The sequence below is a fragment of the Metopolophium dirhodum genome, chromosome 4 (assembly GCF_019925205.1).
Source record: "Metopolophium dirhodum isolate CAU chromosome 4, ASM1992520v1, whole genome shotgun sequence".
Lineage (NCBI taxonomy): Eukaryota > Metazoa > Arthropoda > Insecta > Hemiptera > Aphididae > Metopolophium > Metopolophium dirhodum.
Genome location: NC_083563.1, coordinates 35700939 through 35721476, shown reverse-complemented (window position 1 = coordinate 35721476; position 20538 = coordinate 35700939). Strand labels below are relative to the sequence as shown.

Genomic DNA, 20538 nt, shown 5'->3' with positions numbered 1-20538 from the left:
TAATTAGACTAACTATAAATATATATACGACACTCGAATTTATTATAAAAACATAATATGTTACAATGTTATATAATGTCATGAAATCAAATGTAGTCAAAGGTCATTGGTCAATACCGAAGTAAAAAAAAAAAACTTGAAGAATTAAGTAACTATTCCTATCGGCTATCATTGACTAATAATATGGTTCGTATATTATGATAATTGACAATAATTGTGTATAATATAAGTGTTAAAACGTTACCCGTTATATACCTACCTCACAAAAATCTTATTGTGTTATTTTCTTGTATATTTATTGTAGTACGTAACTGATATAAGAAACTTTAAATTTTTTAAAAAGTATAGGTGCCTACTAAATTTACATTAAGTTATTGTTCCCACTGAAAAATGTTGTACTAATGAAATAATACCGGGGACTAAAATTGTGTGTAGTACGACACACTTTGTGTGGAATACGAAATTAAAAATTGTGTAACGGCTTGTCACAACTAGTAACTTTTTTAGTTTTTTCTTCATTAATTGAAAAGTTATTTCTTGTTACATTGGGAAATAAATAGATAGTAGTTTTAAATATTAATAATAATAATAATAATTAGGAGTCGTTTTTTACAAGTTTTACTTATAGATAGAATATTTAAAGGACTATAAAATAAAAATAAAAATATTTCGAATGATCGATAAGTCAAATAATACAAATAATTATCAAATACAAATAGTTAATGAATGTAGGTACCAATCTATTCTTTGAAAGAACCATTAACATAATATATTGTTTCAAATCATGATGTATAACAAAATAATATTATTGTTAATGTCTGAAAATTAATTTTGATAAGTATACCAAAACATAGTGTATATTTGTAATTAATTATTAATAATGTGGTAATTACACAAATTAGCTTTTGAAAAATATTTGATCAATCAATTTCATGTAATTGTGAGTAATATTGTAGTCAGTGGATCATTTTGCCTAGGGTCGAAGATTTTTATTCCGCAATTCACTGTCTGTATATTAGAGTGCAGTGCAAATATTGTAAGATTATGTATAATAATCTTACCAATACACCGACATATAAATCGTTTTATTGTGATGTATAGTCTGTACTCTGTATAGATAAAGAAAAATAGAAATTTACTACTCTATAATATGCTTATGTGTATATGGATCAAATATATTTTTGTGGAGGGTGTGGGGGGGGGGGGCTAAACGTTATTACTCTGTAAACGGTACACATATATACTATAACAAAACATTTCTACATATTATTAAAATTTTGCTAATCCAATGCGTCTGTCCAAACGACTGATTTCTTTAGTACGTGCGTGAAATGTGTCCTTCAGGACTTGTTTTCCTCTCGCAGTATACAATATATACATTCTTGTCCGCGGGTAAATGTATAATATGTTATTTACTATAAAACTAGACGCTTCGTCGTCCTATTAAATTTCCGGCGCTAGCGTCCGTCCATCCAATAGCTGATGTGACTTCTATAGAACGGTTCACCTGAGCCACTTGAGCCGAGTCCAATTTATTTAGGACCTAGTTTATTTCAAGAAACGTGCCGTATAAGAGACATTGGCCTCCACCATGTGACAACTGACACCTACCTTATAATGAACTTCCAAGCAGTTAAAAAATATGTCTATATTTAAACCGAGCGTCCGTCTGTGTAGCCAACGCGTATACGTACTGTACGGAACGTTTGAAGATTTCTCGTGTTCTCGCAGTAATAATGATATTGCACAATATTCCCATCATATTATATGAAAATATCATATATATTTACTATTATACGAGTACAAAAGGTTATTAGCGAAATAAAAATGAAATCTGCGATGTTTGAACAGGCGAATTTACCTACCCGGGACGCGTATCCGTGATAAAATTATAATAATATTATATTGTGAGAAAATAATGTTTTTCTCCTGTCTCTCTTGAATGTAATAAAATATCACGCGACTACGAATCCCGAATAAATGGGCCAGTGTGCTCGTATTGTTATATATACATGCTTTAATTTTTTATTTTCCGAGCTTTTCCATGATTTGAATTCCCGACCTTTAATCAACAATAATCTTATTATTTACGCAATGGGCCTGCAATTTTTTCGGGGAATCGCGTCGGTTCAACCGGCCGTACCTGCAGCATCATTATGAGTAGTCGATGCGTGTAATACATAGTTAATAGGCATATTTCTGTACGCGACGCTGGATATTATGCATTTTTATCGACCAAGAGTGTTTAGCACATGTATGTCTGGCGTGCGCGCACGACGTCCGTCTCCTTGGCCTTCGCTATTAATAAATTAAAAAGTTAAAACAAAATGGAATCGGATGCCACCGCAGCAAATTACAATGATATTACACTATACGCGCCGTTGCCGTCCATCGTCTTACGCGCTCGCATGGTATATAAATATGTATAATATTATGTATTATGTGTATATATGTGCACGTACTTGCTGCAGCAGACGTACGCAGTGTATATGTATATACGCGTACGCCGTTAAACTAAAAACCTATCGATTGTCTCGTCCTGCTTATTATAATATTTAAAAACGAAATTTCTACTATAATATTATAATACTCGTATTCGGCAGTACGCGCGGTACGTAATCCATTTATAGACGATAGTAATAATAATAATAATACACAGCTTTTCAACGGCGTGGCGGCGCACACAATGTGTGTGCGCGTACATATTTATAAACTTCGACGGCCCCGAGGTTACGTATACAGTTCGCGGGGGGGGGGGGGGGGGCAAACTTTACGAGCGAAATATCGCGCATTTCACTGCTATTATCGTATTGTTATTAAAAATTATAACAAACGCGTGCAACGCTCGGAATGTTTTCTCGCCACTGTATTTTTTACCGTGTCGAAAATTATTCGTCTCCGACCGCGATTTTCGTGTCCCTAGAAATAACATCGCGCGTCATTCCAGAGTCCCCGAACGGCGTTTGGCAACGGTATTCGGCTATTTTTACAGTCGGCAGTTTTATTTTATTTTATTTTTTTTTTTTTTTTTGTCAACAGCGCTTTATGGTATTTATGCCCAGCGAGCGACCGCCGTTAAATTATTATTACGCCGTTGCGACACGCGGTCGGCGGCGGCCATGCTCGCGGTATATAGCTATATAGAGGTATTTACCGACTTTCCGACAGGTCACCACCGTACACCGGCGCTGTCGCTGCCAAAAACGCAACTTACACGTGCTTCGGTCCCGTTTTTCTCCGTTTATACACGTCCTTAAAATTCTACGGCATGCGCGGTTATGAATCTATATGAGTTGAAATAATACAGTGTATATGGCATTTCATTATTTTTGGTCCGCGGAGTTACTCCGACTTAATAATTTTATTTTTCAACCAACCGCAAATAATTGTTATTTTGTCGTTTTATTTAAATGCAAAATTGCTTACTTAGTATTCAGAAAAAACAATATATTGTATTATTTTATACGTACCTATACTAGCTAGTCTGAGTAGTCTGACCAATTATAAGTACTAGCAATTTGACGCACGCATGAGAAATAGAGAACGCTGCGTTAATTAGGAGTACCTGGCCAATAAAATGTAGAACCAATAATTCGACAAAATATTAAAAATGTAAATCGTTTTATTGTCATAACTCAAATGATTCATTAATTATAGAAATACGATTTTATATATATATTATATATAATATTATAGTGTATGCACGCAACATTATAAAATGAAACGATTTTTAAACCCTAGCTTAGCAAAATCACGGCCGAAGCCATTCATGATTCATAGACCATGGTATAGGTATATAGACGTTAGCCCTGCAGCATACATAGGTATTCTCCATATTCTATTAGCAATAAACGTGGATCTATGAACGATTACGTAATTTGAGGAAACGAAAATAGTCCATATTATGTACCTATGCCAACTATCAATTTCAGAAAACTTATTTTTATTTAATACCTGACCAAGAATTGCCTATATAGTTTTAATTATATTTTTCCATTTACGTTAGGTATGTCATCATTTTTTCTAATAGTACTTTTATTATGTACCTATATCTCAACTCGGTTTAACTTTCGATCATGAGCTGACAAAAATTACGAATCAAAGACCAACATAAGGAGTGTCTAACTTTCAATTTTAAAATATTATTGAACAAATATACATTTTTCAAAATTAACCGATGGATTTTTTTTACAATTCCTTAAAATATTAGAGGTATGCAATCTCTGAGGTCACTGTGCCAATAGAACAGAATATGTATATTATTGATATAAACTATAAAGACTTCCGACTCAAATGAAGATAACGAGTATAGGCCATTACTACATTAGCGATATAATTAAGAGGATGTCGGCGTAACATCTGTTAAATCTGTCTGACACATACAAAGTATAACAAAACCGCTCTTAACATTTCTCATTTTGTAGCAAAAACGTTCGAATTTTAGGCAAAATTACCTATTCCAAAATTAAATAAGGAGGTGTTAATTTAGCTTTAGCTTAAAATATTATGATGTTAACACGATAGCACTAATTATTTGTACCTACCTACAATAATGGTTCGACATTTTTTTTAAAACTGTTTTCTTTGTAAAAAGGCTTAGGTATTAATACCTATACACTTTTTAAAGTATTAAATATATGTGTTGTATATACTATTGTATTATTCATGCATAATTTATCATTAGGTAGGGTGTATTTATTATAGGAGAAGAAAAACATTTGAATAGCATTTTTAATGATACATAATATATAGTACTGCGGCTGCAGCAGTCTTCTTGTAATTTTATTTTTTTATGAGTATCAAATTGAAAGTTTATGAAAAATATGCTTTATGCCACTCATTATCATATAATTTGATAAGCCTCTTCATCCTTTTATGTGTAACCAATCTCTATATGTATATGTAATAATGTAGGTACCTACGTGTTTAATAAATAAGGTTTCCTTTTCTGGCGTTAGAGGCGTATAATTTATTAGAGTTTCTTCGCTGTTATACATATATTAACTATATATACACATAAAAAGCTGGTTAACACTTAGGGTAGGTGGGTACTACCGAGCTGGGGGGGGGGGGGTGCAATGCTTCACACAGGGTACTTATGTAATGATAATGGTGATAAATGATAATGTTTAACATATTTGAGCAATTAAATAATATAGCAAGTATGTTTGTTTTTTTCAGCGTTTGCTTTTCCGAGTATAAGAGCTGGATACTCTGCTGTGATACCTAGCCAATTTGGGTAAGTCAATTTCATTTTTTACATATGCTCTTGCACAATTATTTATTTATTTTATGTTTTTGCTAATATAAAAATATAAAAAAAATATATACTTATATAACATTCATAAAGGGTTCGGGAGATGTTAAATACATAACAGAGGAATGTTGGTCTACGAAAATAAGAATATAATATAACATAACAGTTATAGCACAAAAAGTAGTGAAGATTTATTATAATACTTTTCAAAATTATCAGTTTTCTTAATAACTGTGTTATTTAGCTGGGGTTGGCCTGATCCCAAACAAAGTTACTTTCATAATTAGTTAAAGAAATAGTATTTGGCCCAAATTCAAATTTATATGCAATGATGATGTTTACGGGCAAGCAATGTTATATGTTTTTATAATCGTTTAACGATAAATATTATACTTGATACCTAGATATAAAATTATATATTATAAAAAATAGCATTGTTCTAGCAGGCACTTTTACTATATTAATATAGGCTTTATTTAACACCATTTAAAAAATACGATTGGTCAGAAGTTATTATTTACAGGCTTCGTTATGGGTTTGTGGAACCTGATTAGGAGTAGCTGATGTTCTCTGCGGATGAAACGAAATGAGAAACCAGTATATACAATATATATTCAAGTAAATCATATTAAAAAAAAAAGTTTCTGAGTTTGGAGGTTTTTAGTGAGGCTTGAGTGGTTTGCAATTCTAAAAAAAAAAAAAAATAATAATAATAATAAAACCAAACGTTTCAAATATTGAGTAATTTTTGTTTTATTTTTTATTTAATTTTTTTTTTTAATTTTTGGACATTTTGAACGTGTGTTTGATGTGTGATCTTTTGTTTTGAAACTAATTTATACGATAATTTGTGGATTGCGTAGTTAGCACATCATTTTGTCGGTATAATAAATATAGTGAGATTCGTTCTGCAGCGATATATTGGTCATAATTCATATTATATGGGCAGGTACGTGAAAAAAGAAAGAGCTGTACGCGCAACACATTTTGTCAAAACACAAACGAGCAAACTTATTTAGTTTCCAAAACGTCGTTTTTCTCTCTCGATGCAAATTTATTTATTCGCGCGGCCAATTGAAAGTTTCGGTGAAAAGGCGCCTATAGTTTTCAAAGATATAATAATATATATATATACGTCGAGACGACTCGCAACACTGCAATTTTCGCTTTATAAGCTACATTGCCTCCTTCAGCCCGCGTCTCAAGTATATTTTAACTAGGTAGCCAAAAACTTCCGACCCTTCTGCGTATAACCATTTACGCACGATTTGGATTTTGTACCTGTAATTTTAAACACCGTTTGCGCACACATTAGAAATCAAATATCATGGCACGTTTGCATACATTTTAAAAATCTTTCCCATAACAAAATTCATAGACCGTTTGTTAGAGCTCCGGACAAATATCGATAAATGTAAAAAAAAAACCGTTGTAGCGCAATTAAAACAATATCGGTAAACATTGGTATTAATTTACAACCATAATTTTTAATTATAATTATTATTAATGAGTAATGACGATAAAACGCGGTTATTATTTTATACCTTATCCGTTGTGTTAATTTCATTCTAACCGTAATTTCGTTTCATTTATTATTCAAATCATTATTACATTATATTGTAGGACTTAAAATAGTCTGAATAATATTGTAATGTTGTATGTAACTAATGATGGACTGCAGAAAATGTTTCCAAAAGATTCATATTCTATATAATTGCACGCGTGTGTGTAGGACTTTGTAAAATGTATCGATATTATCCATTAAATAATTAGTACGATTTGTTAGTATTACAAACATGATGTATTTATAATTTACGTAGGTATCTACAAAATGTCATTCTTCGTGTGCGCCGACGGTCCATCAAATGTCAGTTGATCTGTCCACAATGTGCGCAAACGGTTGTCACCCCGCACACCACACAATATATTATTATCATGTTTCATTTATATAATATTATAATAATATTATGTATATTGTATGTAGGCATAGTACCTATATAAAATTTAATAGTGTTATAATATTATGTCGTCACGTTATTAGCGATAGGGATACGCGCGGAACCCATATAATTATATTTTAATTTTCCTTTTTTTTTTTTTTTAATATTCGTATGCTCGCGTATATTATATTTTATGCTTTTGGCGTTTCACATACGACTACGAGGGGATCCAAAACGCGACCGGGTCGGGCACGAAAAAAAGAAAACAATGAAACACGCACTATTGAGGTTTACACGAATCACCACTGCAGTCCACCCTTACTGCAGCGAGTACCTATATATATATAATATTTATATATTATACCATCGAAACTTTTTTCGGTACTCCCCTTCGCACTGCACGAGCGCGCCGACAATGACATCGCGCGCTGCTGCAGCTATACCATAATAATAATATGCCACTATATACTCCGCGTGCGCGTATATTATACAGGGTAGCCTTACTGCAGGGCGTTTGGCCGTCGGATTTTTCTAATTCAATATTTTTTAAATGCATTTTTTTTTTTTGTTGTTGTTAGGGAACAGATTTAAAAAAATATATATATATATCAAAATATGCATTTAAAAATATTACTCTTGATATCATGCATGTATTTTCAAACGTTCACGCGAACTTTACATAAGCATGTAAAAATAAATTTAAAAAGTTACAAATGTTCAGCCAATAATAATCGAAGTACATTTGAACAACAAAATGTACTATAATATCTCTGAAACAATAATTTATAGCGACCAATTGAATAAATGTATATAATATTATACACACGTCCATATAGTAAGCGGTCTTACATGCAGTCACCCTGTGTATAAATTTACCATCGCGCACAATTCATATTGGTACCTGTATTGTATAATATTGACTGGGAATTAATACCACGCTTAAATTTAACGATTTAGTCGCGCGAACGACAACGTACCTAAGTAAGGTAATTTAAATGAATATTCATAGGTACCTAGTTATATAGTAACTCGTACAGGTATATATAATACATCTAGCTGTTCAAGTCTCGACGAATGCACGTGTCGTCGCAATAAATCGTTTAATGTTTTGCCTGCGGTTGCGGTCCCACCGGGCGGCGAAATTGGAGAAAAATTAATTTAACAAAATTAAGTGTATAATCCCAAAAACCCGCAGGTGCTAGATTACCGCTGCTTTTGGCGCGTACCCAATTCGGGCAGAGGCTGGACGTGCAGTTATAGTATTTTCCTCTACTCTCTCGAAAAACTAAGATGACGAAAAATACGAAACCGTGTATGCTTCTAAAATTTTATAATTTACACGTAAAATCGTCAAAGTCCGTAGTATAGCGATCTGAAAAAAAAGAAAAGTATATTATAAATCTTTTTAAACGGACAATGACATATATATATATATATATATTATATTATTTACACGTTTGATACTATAGCGTTTTTCCGCATTCATTTTCCGCATAACTACATAATTTAAATCCAGTTCGACGTGGAAAGCTTTGAAATAATAATTATTTGATTGCCTACTCCATATTGATAACGTAAAGTAACAAAACGGTTTGATGTGTGTTCGCCTAGATAAAAAAAAGGTTTTTACATTTCAGATTATTCCAAAAGTATTAATGATTTTTCCACGCCATCACAAACACGCAACTTGTATTTTCTCTTTCGAGTTTTCGATACACCCAAGGCATGTGCTGTCGTTCTCTTTTTCATACACGTCTATTATTGCATAACGTCCTACAGGGAAAAAATAATATCTTATGCGTTATGAACATACGAATATGCGATATTGTTTCGATTAACTATTATTACCTACTGTGTACAAATAAGAGTTCATTTTAATCGTGTTGAAACATATTATTATTAATAATTTTAATTTTGCTCAATTACCGCCGACGTGTTTATAGTTTGTTCTATACTCCTATATAATTAATTATAATTACAATTAATAACAACGTTAATAATAATGTTCAATAAAATACCGTTTCAGAAAATTCGTAATGCATAGTTGTATATCTATAAAATAATATTAATACCGTAGGTACCTATTTCATATAAAATTTCAATGAGAATATATTATATGGCTTTAGTAATTAAATAACCATTTTATATGTTTTCCGTCAGTATAAACAAGTTTGAAAAAATATACATTATTCTAGTATTTTACACTTACAAATAAATTCGTTGTATTTGGTAACACTGCTTCAAACAATGGTTATTGAGCTGTAAAAAATATAACTTTGAACTGTAAATAGCACTATTAATTTGTAACGCCAAATTTTAAACTAAAATGTGACACATGAAACACACAAAAACCATATTTTTACTGAACAAATGAAAAAATGTAGAGCGCGCAATAACGCATTGTAACGACTATAACAATGTGTAATAATTATGTGTTTGCAAAAAAAATATGTAAATAATTGATAAAATTACGGCAATAGTGATCATTAATATTTAATATTATTTAAATTATAACCCGTAGTAATAAATGTGTTAAAATGTTATCTTTTATATTCTATAATATAATCTATAGTACCTTCTACTTATATTATGTAATACTGTAGTTTTGTTTTGACATTTTGCGTTTTAACACTTTTAAATGCATACACTTCTATAATTTCTATAAACAAAAATAGTTATAGTACATTATAATTATATTTCACGTCATAACTATGATAATTAATAAAACGATAGACTAGATGCGATTGCTCGTAAAAATTGTCCAAAAATAAATTTATATTGTCCAATTATTCTAGTTCTTGGAAAATGTCAACTAAATAACTACTGTGTAGGTATCGAATACTGATCCATTATTTTCATTAGTCTATTCGTTGTAATCTAATTAAATAAATTATATTTACATTCACCAACAATTGATAAAACGTTTGCTATTGGACATAGACTGTAGTACAGATTTTAAATCCATTTCAAAATGAAAAACATACAATATAATAATTATAATTTTAAAAATCAGGTCTATAACTATCGGTTATCAGGTACTCATTGTTATTACACATCTTTTACGCGGTAGGCAAATTCGCTTTTTTGCGTTTCAAACATCTCGTGAAAATGTATAATTTTAATTATTTATAGAATTATTATCTCGTTTTTTGTATGGAATTCGGCCCAAAGTCAGCGTCGCGTATCGTATAAAATAGGTATGTATTCAAACGCCTATGATCTGGTAGAGATATACCTAAAGGTACCACCGTATTATTAAGCCCTCGCGTGATTTCCTCTCGGCTATTTCTCGTTTGCGCGCAAAATATTATATTTCTGTTATATAATGACATTTTAAACTCCGCGGCTGCCGGGTGCCAACTCTAGAGCAGTAAACGTACCTGTATTATACGCTGTATAGAAATATTAGTCACTCTCCGTCGAGCGCGAAACACGACGTTATTAATCGGAGGCGATGGCGAGGGAAGAATACGCTCGATGTCCCGTTCGCGTAACGATAAGATTGAACCGGAGCTTACACGGTTACGAGTTTTATTTTTTACTTTCCCGCTGCATTCGGTGTTTTGCGATTTTGCGCACGCCGGCCGTTTCCCGTCGGCGGCGGCGGCGACGCGTGCAACAAATTGCCGCCGAACAGCCACCGCCGCCGCTTGCCCCGAGTGGAAACGTGTTTAAAATTTCGTGGTTTTGGTTTTAAAAACTAGAATAAAAAAAAAATACCTCAAAATATAAACAAGTCTATGCCTACCCGGGATCAAGGTTTAAATTACATCATAATTGTTTACAATAAAAATGAAAAATATTATAGTTATAGTTAATTTTTTGAAAATAAATCGTATGCTTCTAAACAAAAATATCAATCAATACGGAAGTTCATTTATTTTATCTCGTAAAAGTTCAACGTATAGATAAACATTTTTCCTACGATGCATTCATAAATATTGTAATTAACTAGGTATCAACCAGTTCTCGATATAAACTTGTGTTTTAATTTATTTTTAGCTTACAGATTTTGTGTCTTAAAAGCGTTACGATCTTTCAATCTGCATTATGTAATGCGTCAATCAATCATATTATTAAAAGTATAGAAAATATTACACCTGTTTCATGTACCTATACTACAAAGTAATATAAAATTACACAATATAATATCGTTATTATTATTACTATTATAATCACGCCGTGGAGAACCCTCGTTTGCGATAAACTCATATTATATAATATAGAAAAATGGCTCTAAGTCCGCTCGCGCGTTTTTGCGCGAGGACATCCCCCTTCTTTTAAAGTGCTTAAAAAAAGAGTGGTAGGAAGAAAAGAAAAAAGGAACACGCGTATCTCTCTCTCTCTCTCTTACACATATATGTGTGCGCCTCGTGCGGTGGGACGGTATTATAAACGGCGGCGGGGTTGAGGGGGTCGTGCGCGCGATGAGTCATCCGACCGTGTTTTGAGTCATCCTTACCCTCCTCCCGCTTTAGCCCTTCTACCCCGTCCGACACGAGCTCCAGCCCCCGTCGCTCACCCTCGCGCACTCCCGCCGGTCACCATCGATCAGTGTGTGTATGTGTGTGCGCGCGTGTGCGCTCGGTGCAACCCCATTTTCCATTTCAACCTCTTCGCCCCGCCGCCGGCACTGTTACGCCCCAACCTACCCCGTGTCGTAAACACTTTCGCTCGAATCCCTGGGCCCTTTTGCCCGGGACGCGCACGTTCGCCGCTGCAAAGTCCCCCACCCCCGCCACACTTTGCCATCGCGCACACGATCCCTCTGTCCCTCTCTCCGAGGCTCATTCACCACCGCTTCTTCTTCTTCTTTTTCTCCTCCTCCTATATCTGCCGTCTCTCATTTTCTCTCACTTTCTCTCTCTTGCTCTCTCGCTCTCTGTCTCTCTGTCTGTCTCTCTCTCTCTCTCTCTCTCTGCCTCTCGGTTCGACAACCCTACCCACCACCGCACCCCGTCGTCATTATCCCCGGGCTTTTGTGAGGATCCGCCGCCACCGCTCACTGAACCCTCCCCACCAAAGCCACCCCACCCGTTGCACTGTGTGCACACCTCTTTACTACGGAGTGCGGCGCGTATATATATATAGTAATTATATATACACACGTAGTAATACGCGACCGGTTACTATACGCGCGTAAAACTACTATGGTGTAGTGGTGACGGGAGGGTAAAATTTAAATTAAACCCTCCACCCTGCGTCCGCCGTGCTCTTCCACTCACATCCGCACCGATCCACCGTCCCGTCCGTCCGTCACAACTCGCGTGCCGGCATCGCACCCGACTGGCGCTCAGCTCCCGCGTGAGTGAACTACTGCTGCAGGTGTTTGTTTGCGTGTGTACTTAAATTAAATACGACCGTTATTCGCACGTCGATATCGGACTACCGTGAGATACTCAGATCAAATAATAACGATTTGTAATTGGTATTTTAGGCACCAATATACCGTCACATCGATCCCGCCGGGGTTGCGACGATCATCGTTTTGTAATATTTTCGTCTTTACTGCGTTAGATTTGTATGGATTTATCATTCGTAAATTTACCATGCGCAAGTGATTATCGACGGACGATCGCTGCGACAAACGTTTAGAATTTTTTAAAAAAAACTTTCTCGAAAGCGTATATACATGGTATTTTCCGTTCATAAGCAATACCCTGTGTACACTCTGCAGTGGTAGCGCGGAAGCGGTGTATATCAGCAGTGCGGGCGGCGGAGGCGGTGGTGGTGTTGGCGATGACGAGACTCCAGCAAACGGGGTGTACGAAGAAGGGTTGTTGCGCGCCGGAAATCCCGCTAAGGGTCCCCGTGCGTGCGTGCGAACAAAGGGATCTGTGCGAGTAATTTGAAAAATTTACGAGCGGTGTGTTTGACAGCGTTGTTTCAACTTCCCGCACGCGGTCTATACGTTTTTTCTGCGACGGGATGACTACATCCTGCACCACTGCGCCATCGGATCAGCTGTTTTTAAATGTACACAATTCGAAAACTTGTTAGGTACGATACATACGAACGCTCATCGACATTACATAGTGAAGTTTTAAAATCATAAAATACGACGTATTTCAAGTTCAATATTGCCCCAGTGAGGAAATAATCGACTGGACGCCACGACGCGAGCTTGTCTGCCCCATAAAGTACACAGGCTGTTATGCCTATGGCTATCATTCCCGTAAAAATCAGTTTATAAAAAAAAAGGTAACTTCGATTTAAATGGAAATCTCTTTACAAACAGACAAAATTGCTTTTTGGCACTGTGAAAGCTATGAATTTTTATACCTAGTTCCCCAAACTTGACACGATCTAACCGTAATTTCGTCTAAATATATATATAAGGACACGTGGTTTAGTCTCTTACATTATTCCGCAGGAGCCAGTCTGGTTTTAACTTATAATAATAATATACACGATCGACGAACTCAAAACAATGATTCGTCCCATACCGCACTGATAAGTTTACATTAATTGTATTAATAGCGAAACTATTTATTTTTTTTAAGCTGCGAAACCTTTAGAATTTGTATGCTCGCTTACGTTTTCGTTTATACTATTAGCGTTTCTTTTAAACAAAAAAACTTATTTAAAAAACTCGTGTTTGATAATGGTTCAGTAAATATCAATGACTACAATTATTTACCAGTGTAATAATAATTATATAACTGCAGTAGCGATAATAGCGATGTAACATCGGCTAAATGATTACTCGAATAGTCGAATGTCAATACTTATTATACTTATTGTACATAAATATATAATATTATATTGATTATAGTAATTTAAAATGTATTGATAAACATACATAATAATACGTTATAATGCATACAACAAAATATTGGCCACTTTTACGACAAACATTTGGCACAAAAGTCGTTTGGTTTAAAAATACCTATATTAATTCAACCTATATAATCTTGGTTTGTCAAATTTATTATACACCTCTAATGACAGTTGATTGCAAATAAGTTTTGTGATAATTTTAACGACAGACGTATTTCATTATTATCTAATAAAAAAAAATAAAAAAAATAGTATAACTATCATTGCACCGTCATAATATTATATAATATTATGTGTTTAAAATTATGAATAACTTGCTGAATATCCCAGCTTTGCGTGTACAGTTTTTTTTGGCATCTTTAAAATCATATTTTTATCAAACTCAATTGAGTAGTTTTTGAGTATATAAATATCCCGCTCCTGGTGGGGCCCAGACTCATTTGTGATGGATGCTCAATCAATACAAAATATCTCGGTTTTGGTGTATTTTATAGCTCTTGGTATATTTCGGAACGTGGATCAAATTACTATTCAAACATTCCCGATGGCTCTAAAAACAATCTCTGCAATTTTCGTCAAAAACGTTAGAGTAGTTTTTGAGTCCATAGGCAACAAACAATGAAGAATCATTTTATAATTAATACACTTTCATATTAATAATCGTTTTAAGCTATAATTTGTTTATTCGACGTCACGAGCGCGACAGTTTGATTCATGCTTGTACCTCATCTGCCCGAGTGACCTGATGGCAACTATTTACGAACAACAAAATAATTTCCGATTTCCATCGTGAATCTCAAGATCCCTGTTTGATCACCTCTTTAAAATGCGATTTATTGGAAAATCCTTTCTGATTGCACATCTAGAACATTGGAGGAACCACTATTCCAAACTTCAAGTTGGTACGTTTTGTAGTTTTAGAGATGTATCGACGAACTATAACTATAATAATATCTGCATACGGATAAACTTGTTGGACGGAATTCGTGAATTATAACTCCTGGTGCGCGTGGATCACAGCAATATGTATAGGTACTAGGACACGTCATATTATATAGGCGCACGTGTTGTTAGTAAAACACAATATTTTTTAGCGAACAAAATTGACATAAATTCGGTAATGTGTATGTATAGCTGTTGTTGATATCGTTTGCACGGATACACTTGTTGCAAAAACACTAAATATCCCGCCACTTCCACGGTTTTCTCGGTGTCGTCGGTACGGCAATTAATTTTACACGGCGCACACGAGTCTCTTTGTTTGGAAAATCCCACTTTCGGTTCACATATTTTTATTTTTCCTTATAAACTCAATTCTCGAGTTACGAGCGAGTGTAGCTATAAAAGTGACAACGAGATGATACAGTTGTACAATTTTCTTTACAATATAAAAATATTAGTACCTATACCTAATATAATATATTATGTATTCCTACGACGTAAATTATTGTAAAATTCTAGTTTAAAATAATGGTATTTCTCATTTTATCATTGTGGCCCGTTGTTTACAAAGTATATAATATATTATTTTCCGTTTTCAGTCGGAAAATATAATGCTTAATCGAGAGTGTTACACCGAGATTTATGTCAGTGAATAAGAAAAATCAAGAGGAATCAAATTTTAAAAGAAATCACTCGTTGTTAAATTTAATCTTTTTTCTGTTTGTGTTATTTTACCTATTTTATTTCGCATTAACAAAAAATTTAAATTTGCAGCACCTTAAAGAACGCACATATACTTTGTTGATTCCAAATTGAAAATCGTCTAGAATATTTATTGTTTATTCTAAAGTTACGATATCTCGATAAATGTGATTAGCGACATGAAGCTGTAGGGAGTTGGGGAAAGGGGGTGGGCAAAGACGAGGCAAAGTTTTTTAATTACGGCCACTACATTATAAGTAATTTTTTATGTCCAATGGCTATAAACTTGTCGAGTTGGTCGATGGTCGATCGCGTTATAGTCGCGCACTTGCTACACATGTTACGTTTTACGATGTACTGGCGCTTACAGGCCCGGCTCAATGGGTAGGCGACATAGGCCCACGCCTAGGGCGGCAATTGAGCAGCACTTTAGAGGTCGGCATTTTCAAAATACTGATAATATTATATCGTCGGGGGCGGCAAAATTCGATTTCGCCTAGTTCGCTGTTTTTGCTCGAGCCGGTCCTGGGCGCATTATACTTGCACGTAGGCAAAACCAGGTACACCTACGTACAACGAAATAAATAAAAATTATAAACGATACAATATATTATTACGGTATTATGATATTATGATATTATGTGTGTGCGTGTGCCCTTTTTATTCACGTTCCTAATCTGTTGCTCGTCGGATTTTCAGATATTCACATCGGACAGTGTATGTGTTACCGAGTGTGTAGAATGAGGGCGCCAAAAAAAAAAAAAAAAAAACCATTAAACGTTTTGCGCGAGTATAGAACCGACCGGTATACAAGATTATTGATGCCACGTTGCTATATATCGCGGCCGTCACGGCGCAGAGATCGACCCGGCAAAAACGTATATATATATAAATTATTATGACACTAAATAAATATTAAATACAATTATTTTTTATACATCGCGCACATATTTTTTTATACGTGTTCGACACACATATATATATGAACTATGTGCGTATAGTCTCGTGTGGTTTTATTTGATAATTTTTATTATTATTATTATTATTATTATTATTATTTTCTTTGTTTGCCATGTTTTGTTTTTGCCACCAAGTGTTGATGACAGTTGCACGTGTGGAAATATATATTTTATATACGTTTTCTGAATCCCGGACAGTTTTCAGTTGTTCGTTTTGGGATTTGGTTTTGTTGTTTTGTTTCTTTACACATATATTTAGAGTATATTATTATTATTGTTTTATAGGTAACTACCTTACATCATATCCATCATCATCCATTAATCATCATCATATATTATTTTACTCTGTACCTACTACATATCGGACGTTCTATATTGCGTATTTGTGTATAATCTGCAATAGTTTCATTTTCGTTTTGAAAACATTTCGTGTCGTTTTAACGCACAAACTGTTTTTTTCATTAATTTAATTCATCATAATTCCATTGATTTATTACGATCACACGCGTTGTTCTACTCTTACATTGCCAACTCATTATTTTCATCATCATCATCATCATCATCATCATATTATTTGTTATATTTTTTTCTTATTATTATATATAATTATAAAAAGGTGTTTTTTCGTTTAAAATTCATTTTGGTGTTGATCCTTTTTATTTATATATATACTATATAATAATATGCGTGCTGTTGTGGTGAGAGCTTTTCGTAGGCTTAGGTGAAATAAATATAATTATTTTGATGATATATACAAACAAAACGTACGAATAAATATAATTTACATATGCAATATTTTTGACATTTAAACCATATATTGTTTGAATCATACATATTATATATATATATATATTATTTACCTTGTTTACACATATAATTATATGATATATGTAATAGTTGTTTAATTTATTTCCTGTTTGGTGTGCAGGGTTTTTGGTTTGCAGTGTTTTACATTTTGTTTTTTTTTAATTTTAATTTTTTTTAGAAATGAAGCATCGATTGATTACTGTGCTTTTACATACCTATATTATATTATTATAAAACACGAATTATTACGTACATATAGAATTGTTTTAATCACGGGGAGGTTTTTTTACGCCACAATTGTTAATTGCCTGTGCCTTTTGTGAGTCACAGTTTATAATATTTCTGCAATTACATACAGTATCGGATACGAAAACGCTTTAGGTTGATTTTATTCTGTTGCCGTTTATACCTATTTACATTTTTATATTATATTTTAAAATTTTGTGATATATAATAATTATATTGTATTGAATTAACACAGTAAACGTTTTCATTAGCAGTGCAGTATAGCGTAGTTTCTGTATACCATGTATAATAATTAATGATTAGCACGATTATATATCATTAAATTATTATAATAATATTGTTATTACTTTCGTCGACGTGACGCCGTCGTTTAACCGCGGCAACATTCGATAATAAACATCAGTATAATATTATAATATAATGATGACAAAATAGAAACGCATGACGATTTCGGCCGACTGCGGCAATCGAAATGGAAACGTTCACGCGGAGTAAAACGCGATATGATTATTATTATTTGAACGTGTTATTTAATTTTCTAGAGTAGGTACTATATGTAATATGTATACATATTACATATTGTATATAGTAGGGAAAAATGGCATGGCACTAAATAACGATCCGAGTACACTGTTCACACACATATTACACTTTTAGGCCACACACTACGATTAATAACGGAACTCGCTGCACTACTGTAGTGCGTGCGAAGGATACGCGAGGGGGTCGTTGAGCTTCATCAAGCATTACAAACCCTTCTGTACCCTAACCCCCTCGTACACGCCGCTCAGCCCCGCAGAAGAAACATTAAACGTTCCGTGACGTATCTATTTAGAAGACGAGTGTAGTTTTTCTTTTTAACAAATTAAATACTCGCGATTATTAACGAACAACGCTATTATAGCGCATACTTCAACGACTGACGAAACAAGCACTATACCTACCTGTTTGTTATAAATTGTTGAAACGCGGGGGAAGATATCATTTTCTTTATAAACGCTCGTCGACGTCGAATATACACGTGTGTGGATGTTCATTATACGTCGAAAACTATTTGGAATACAGACGCCGACTCATAACGCGATATTGTTGATAGTCAATATACCATTGACTATGAGATAATGACTAACGGATTTCCTCTAGATTTTCCGCAGATTCCGGTACGAAATAATACCTATACGCCGTGTAATTAATACGCGTCGACCCAAATATCTTGTCCTGTGGACAATATTAACTTCATATTTTTATAAACGTAAAATTATAATAGTCCTAAAGCCAGACTAACAGAGTAGTAAAAATGCCCTCATAGATGACACAAAACTATAACTATATATGTTTAGTTATATCGAGTGAAATCAATAAAATGCCATTCAAAAAATAAAACTCTTATCAAACATGCGTCGCATATATGGCGGCCGTTTTTTTATGCGTTTCGCAAAACCTATTACGTACACCTTCGAAAGCGTGTCTGCGCGTATATGGGTATAAAATTAAAATCGATAGTACTTACTAAAGCCGCTGAAACTCAATTTGCTATGTTTGTAATTTGTATTCGTTAAGTCCCGTAATACCTTTTCAGACGAGCGTTGATTCTACAAAGTGTTTCGCAGTAACATTCTAAAGAACTTAAAGTCTCTACGAACGCAGTGTAGGTCGCATAACAAAGCAACCTGTGGAATCAAATTTAAATCGCGTTTTAATTTAAAGAAGGGCAATTATAATTTTAATTGATTTAATTAAATGCCGCAGAAAAGTAATTGTTTAAATTCTTTTCTAGTTTAATCGGACGCACGTGCAGGTGGGTAATTATTAATATGTCTCTACTTCGTTAGTAGAGTACGTACTATAAATTATTTTTTAAAAAAGTAAACTACTTGAAAAGTTTATTGTGTAATATAATATATAGTTTTCTGCTCTTAAACAATAATGACGTGAATACGTATACCGCACGTACTCATCTCAAAATGATACAAAACCTCTTGTATATAAAATGTATAATAACAAATATTCATAACATATATATTACATAAAATATGATATTATATTCTCTGTCAAATGTTTCTCATTGTGTTAACCCGCACGACCAAAGTAATATAATTTCTATCAAAAACTATCGACCCTAGCCGTACAACGATTTTCGTGTACGGAATCGAAAGACATGCAGCACCCGCCCACTCGTAAAATACCTTATATAATATTACAATAAATTGATAAGCGCAAAAAAAAATTATTAAATCCTCAACCCTGTGCATTGGAAACGATATATTAACATAATCACATAATATTATAATGTAGAACCGTAAACCAACACATTATTCGACTATAAGCAAATATTTAAATATTTTTTTTTTTACAAAACAGCGTGCATAATAAATATTTATAAACGACCGAGCATTACAACTTATAAGTTATAACAATATAATTGAACGTGTATAGCTTATAATAAGAGTCGATAAAACACTTTAATATATGCGTTCACATGCGCATTTTCGTATCTAGTTTCGTGGTGTGATATAGGTAGTATAGGTACGTATGTCGTTCATGTGTAATAATATTAAGTCTGTGTAAAAATTTAGTGACAAAAGTCAACACATTGCGCACAAACATTCACTAATGAAAACGACTAATGCTTCCCCTCTTTTGAATACACAGCCGTTTACAGGTTAGGTTAGGCACCTACCTCATTGTGCCGCGTCAGATTAATTATAAATAATAACACGCGCATAAAGTTATAATATTATGTACGTTTTCAAACTACACACGCAGGTGACTAGGTCAAATAAGTAAATAACTTTTAAAACGCTGTGTTAATATTATTCGTTGCAATCCTTCGGGAATACAATTCAAAACTATTCAGCTATACATCGTTATTATATAGGTACTTCGTAGTATATTAGGTTATTGA

The 20538-nt window shown here is 33.7% G+C and overlaps 1 protein-coding gene across 1 annotated transcript in view; it reads left to right on the top strand.

The window, feature by feature from the left end:
- Positions 1 to 20538, top strand: part of LOC132943677 (RNA-binding protein 24-like) — a 42232-nt gene that overhangs the window by 14712 nt on the left and 6982 nt on the right. The window contains exon 3 of the mRNA XM_061012719.1: positions 5182 to 5239. Coding sequence (XP_060868702.1) covers positions 5182 to 5239 — 58 coding nt within the window. The remainder of the gene's footprint in view (positions 1 to 5181; positions 5240 to 20538) is intronic.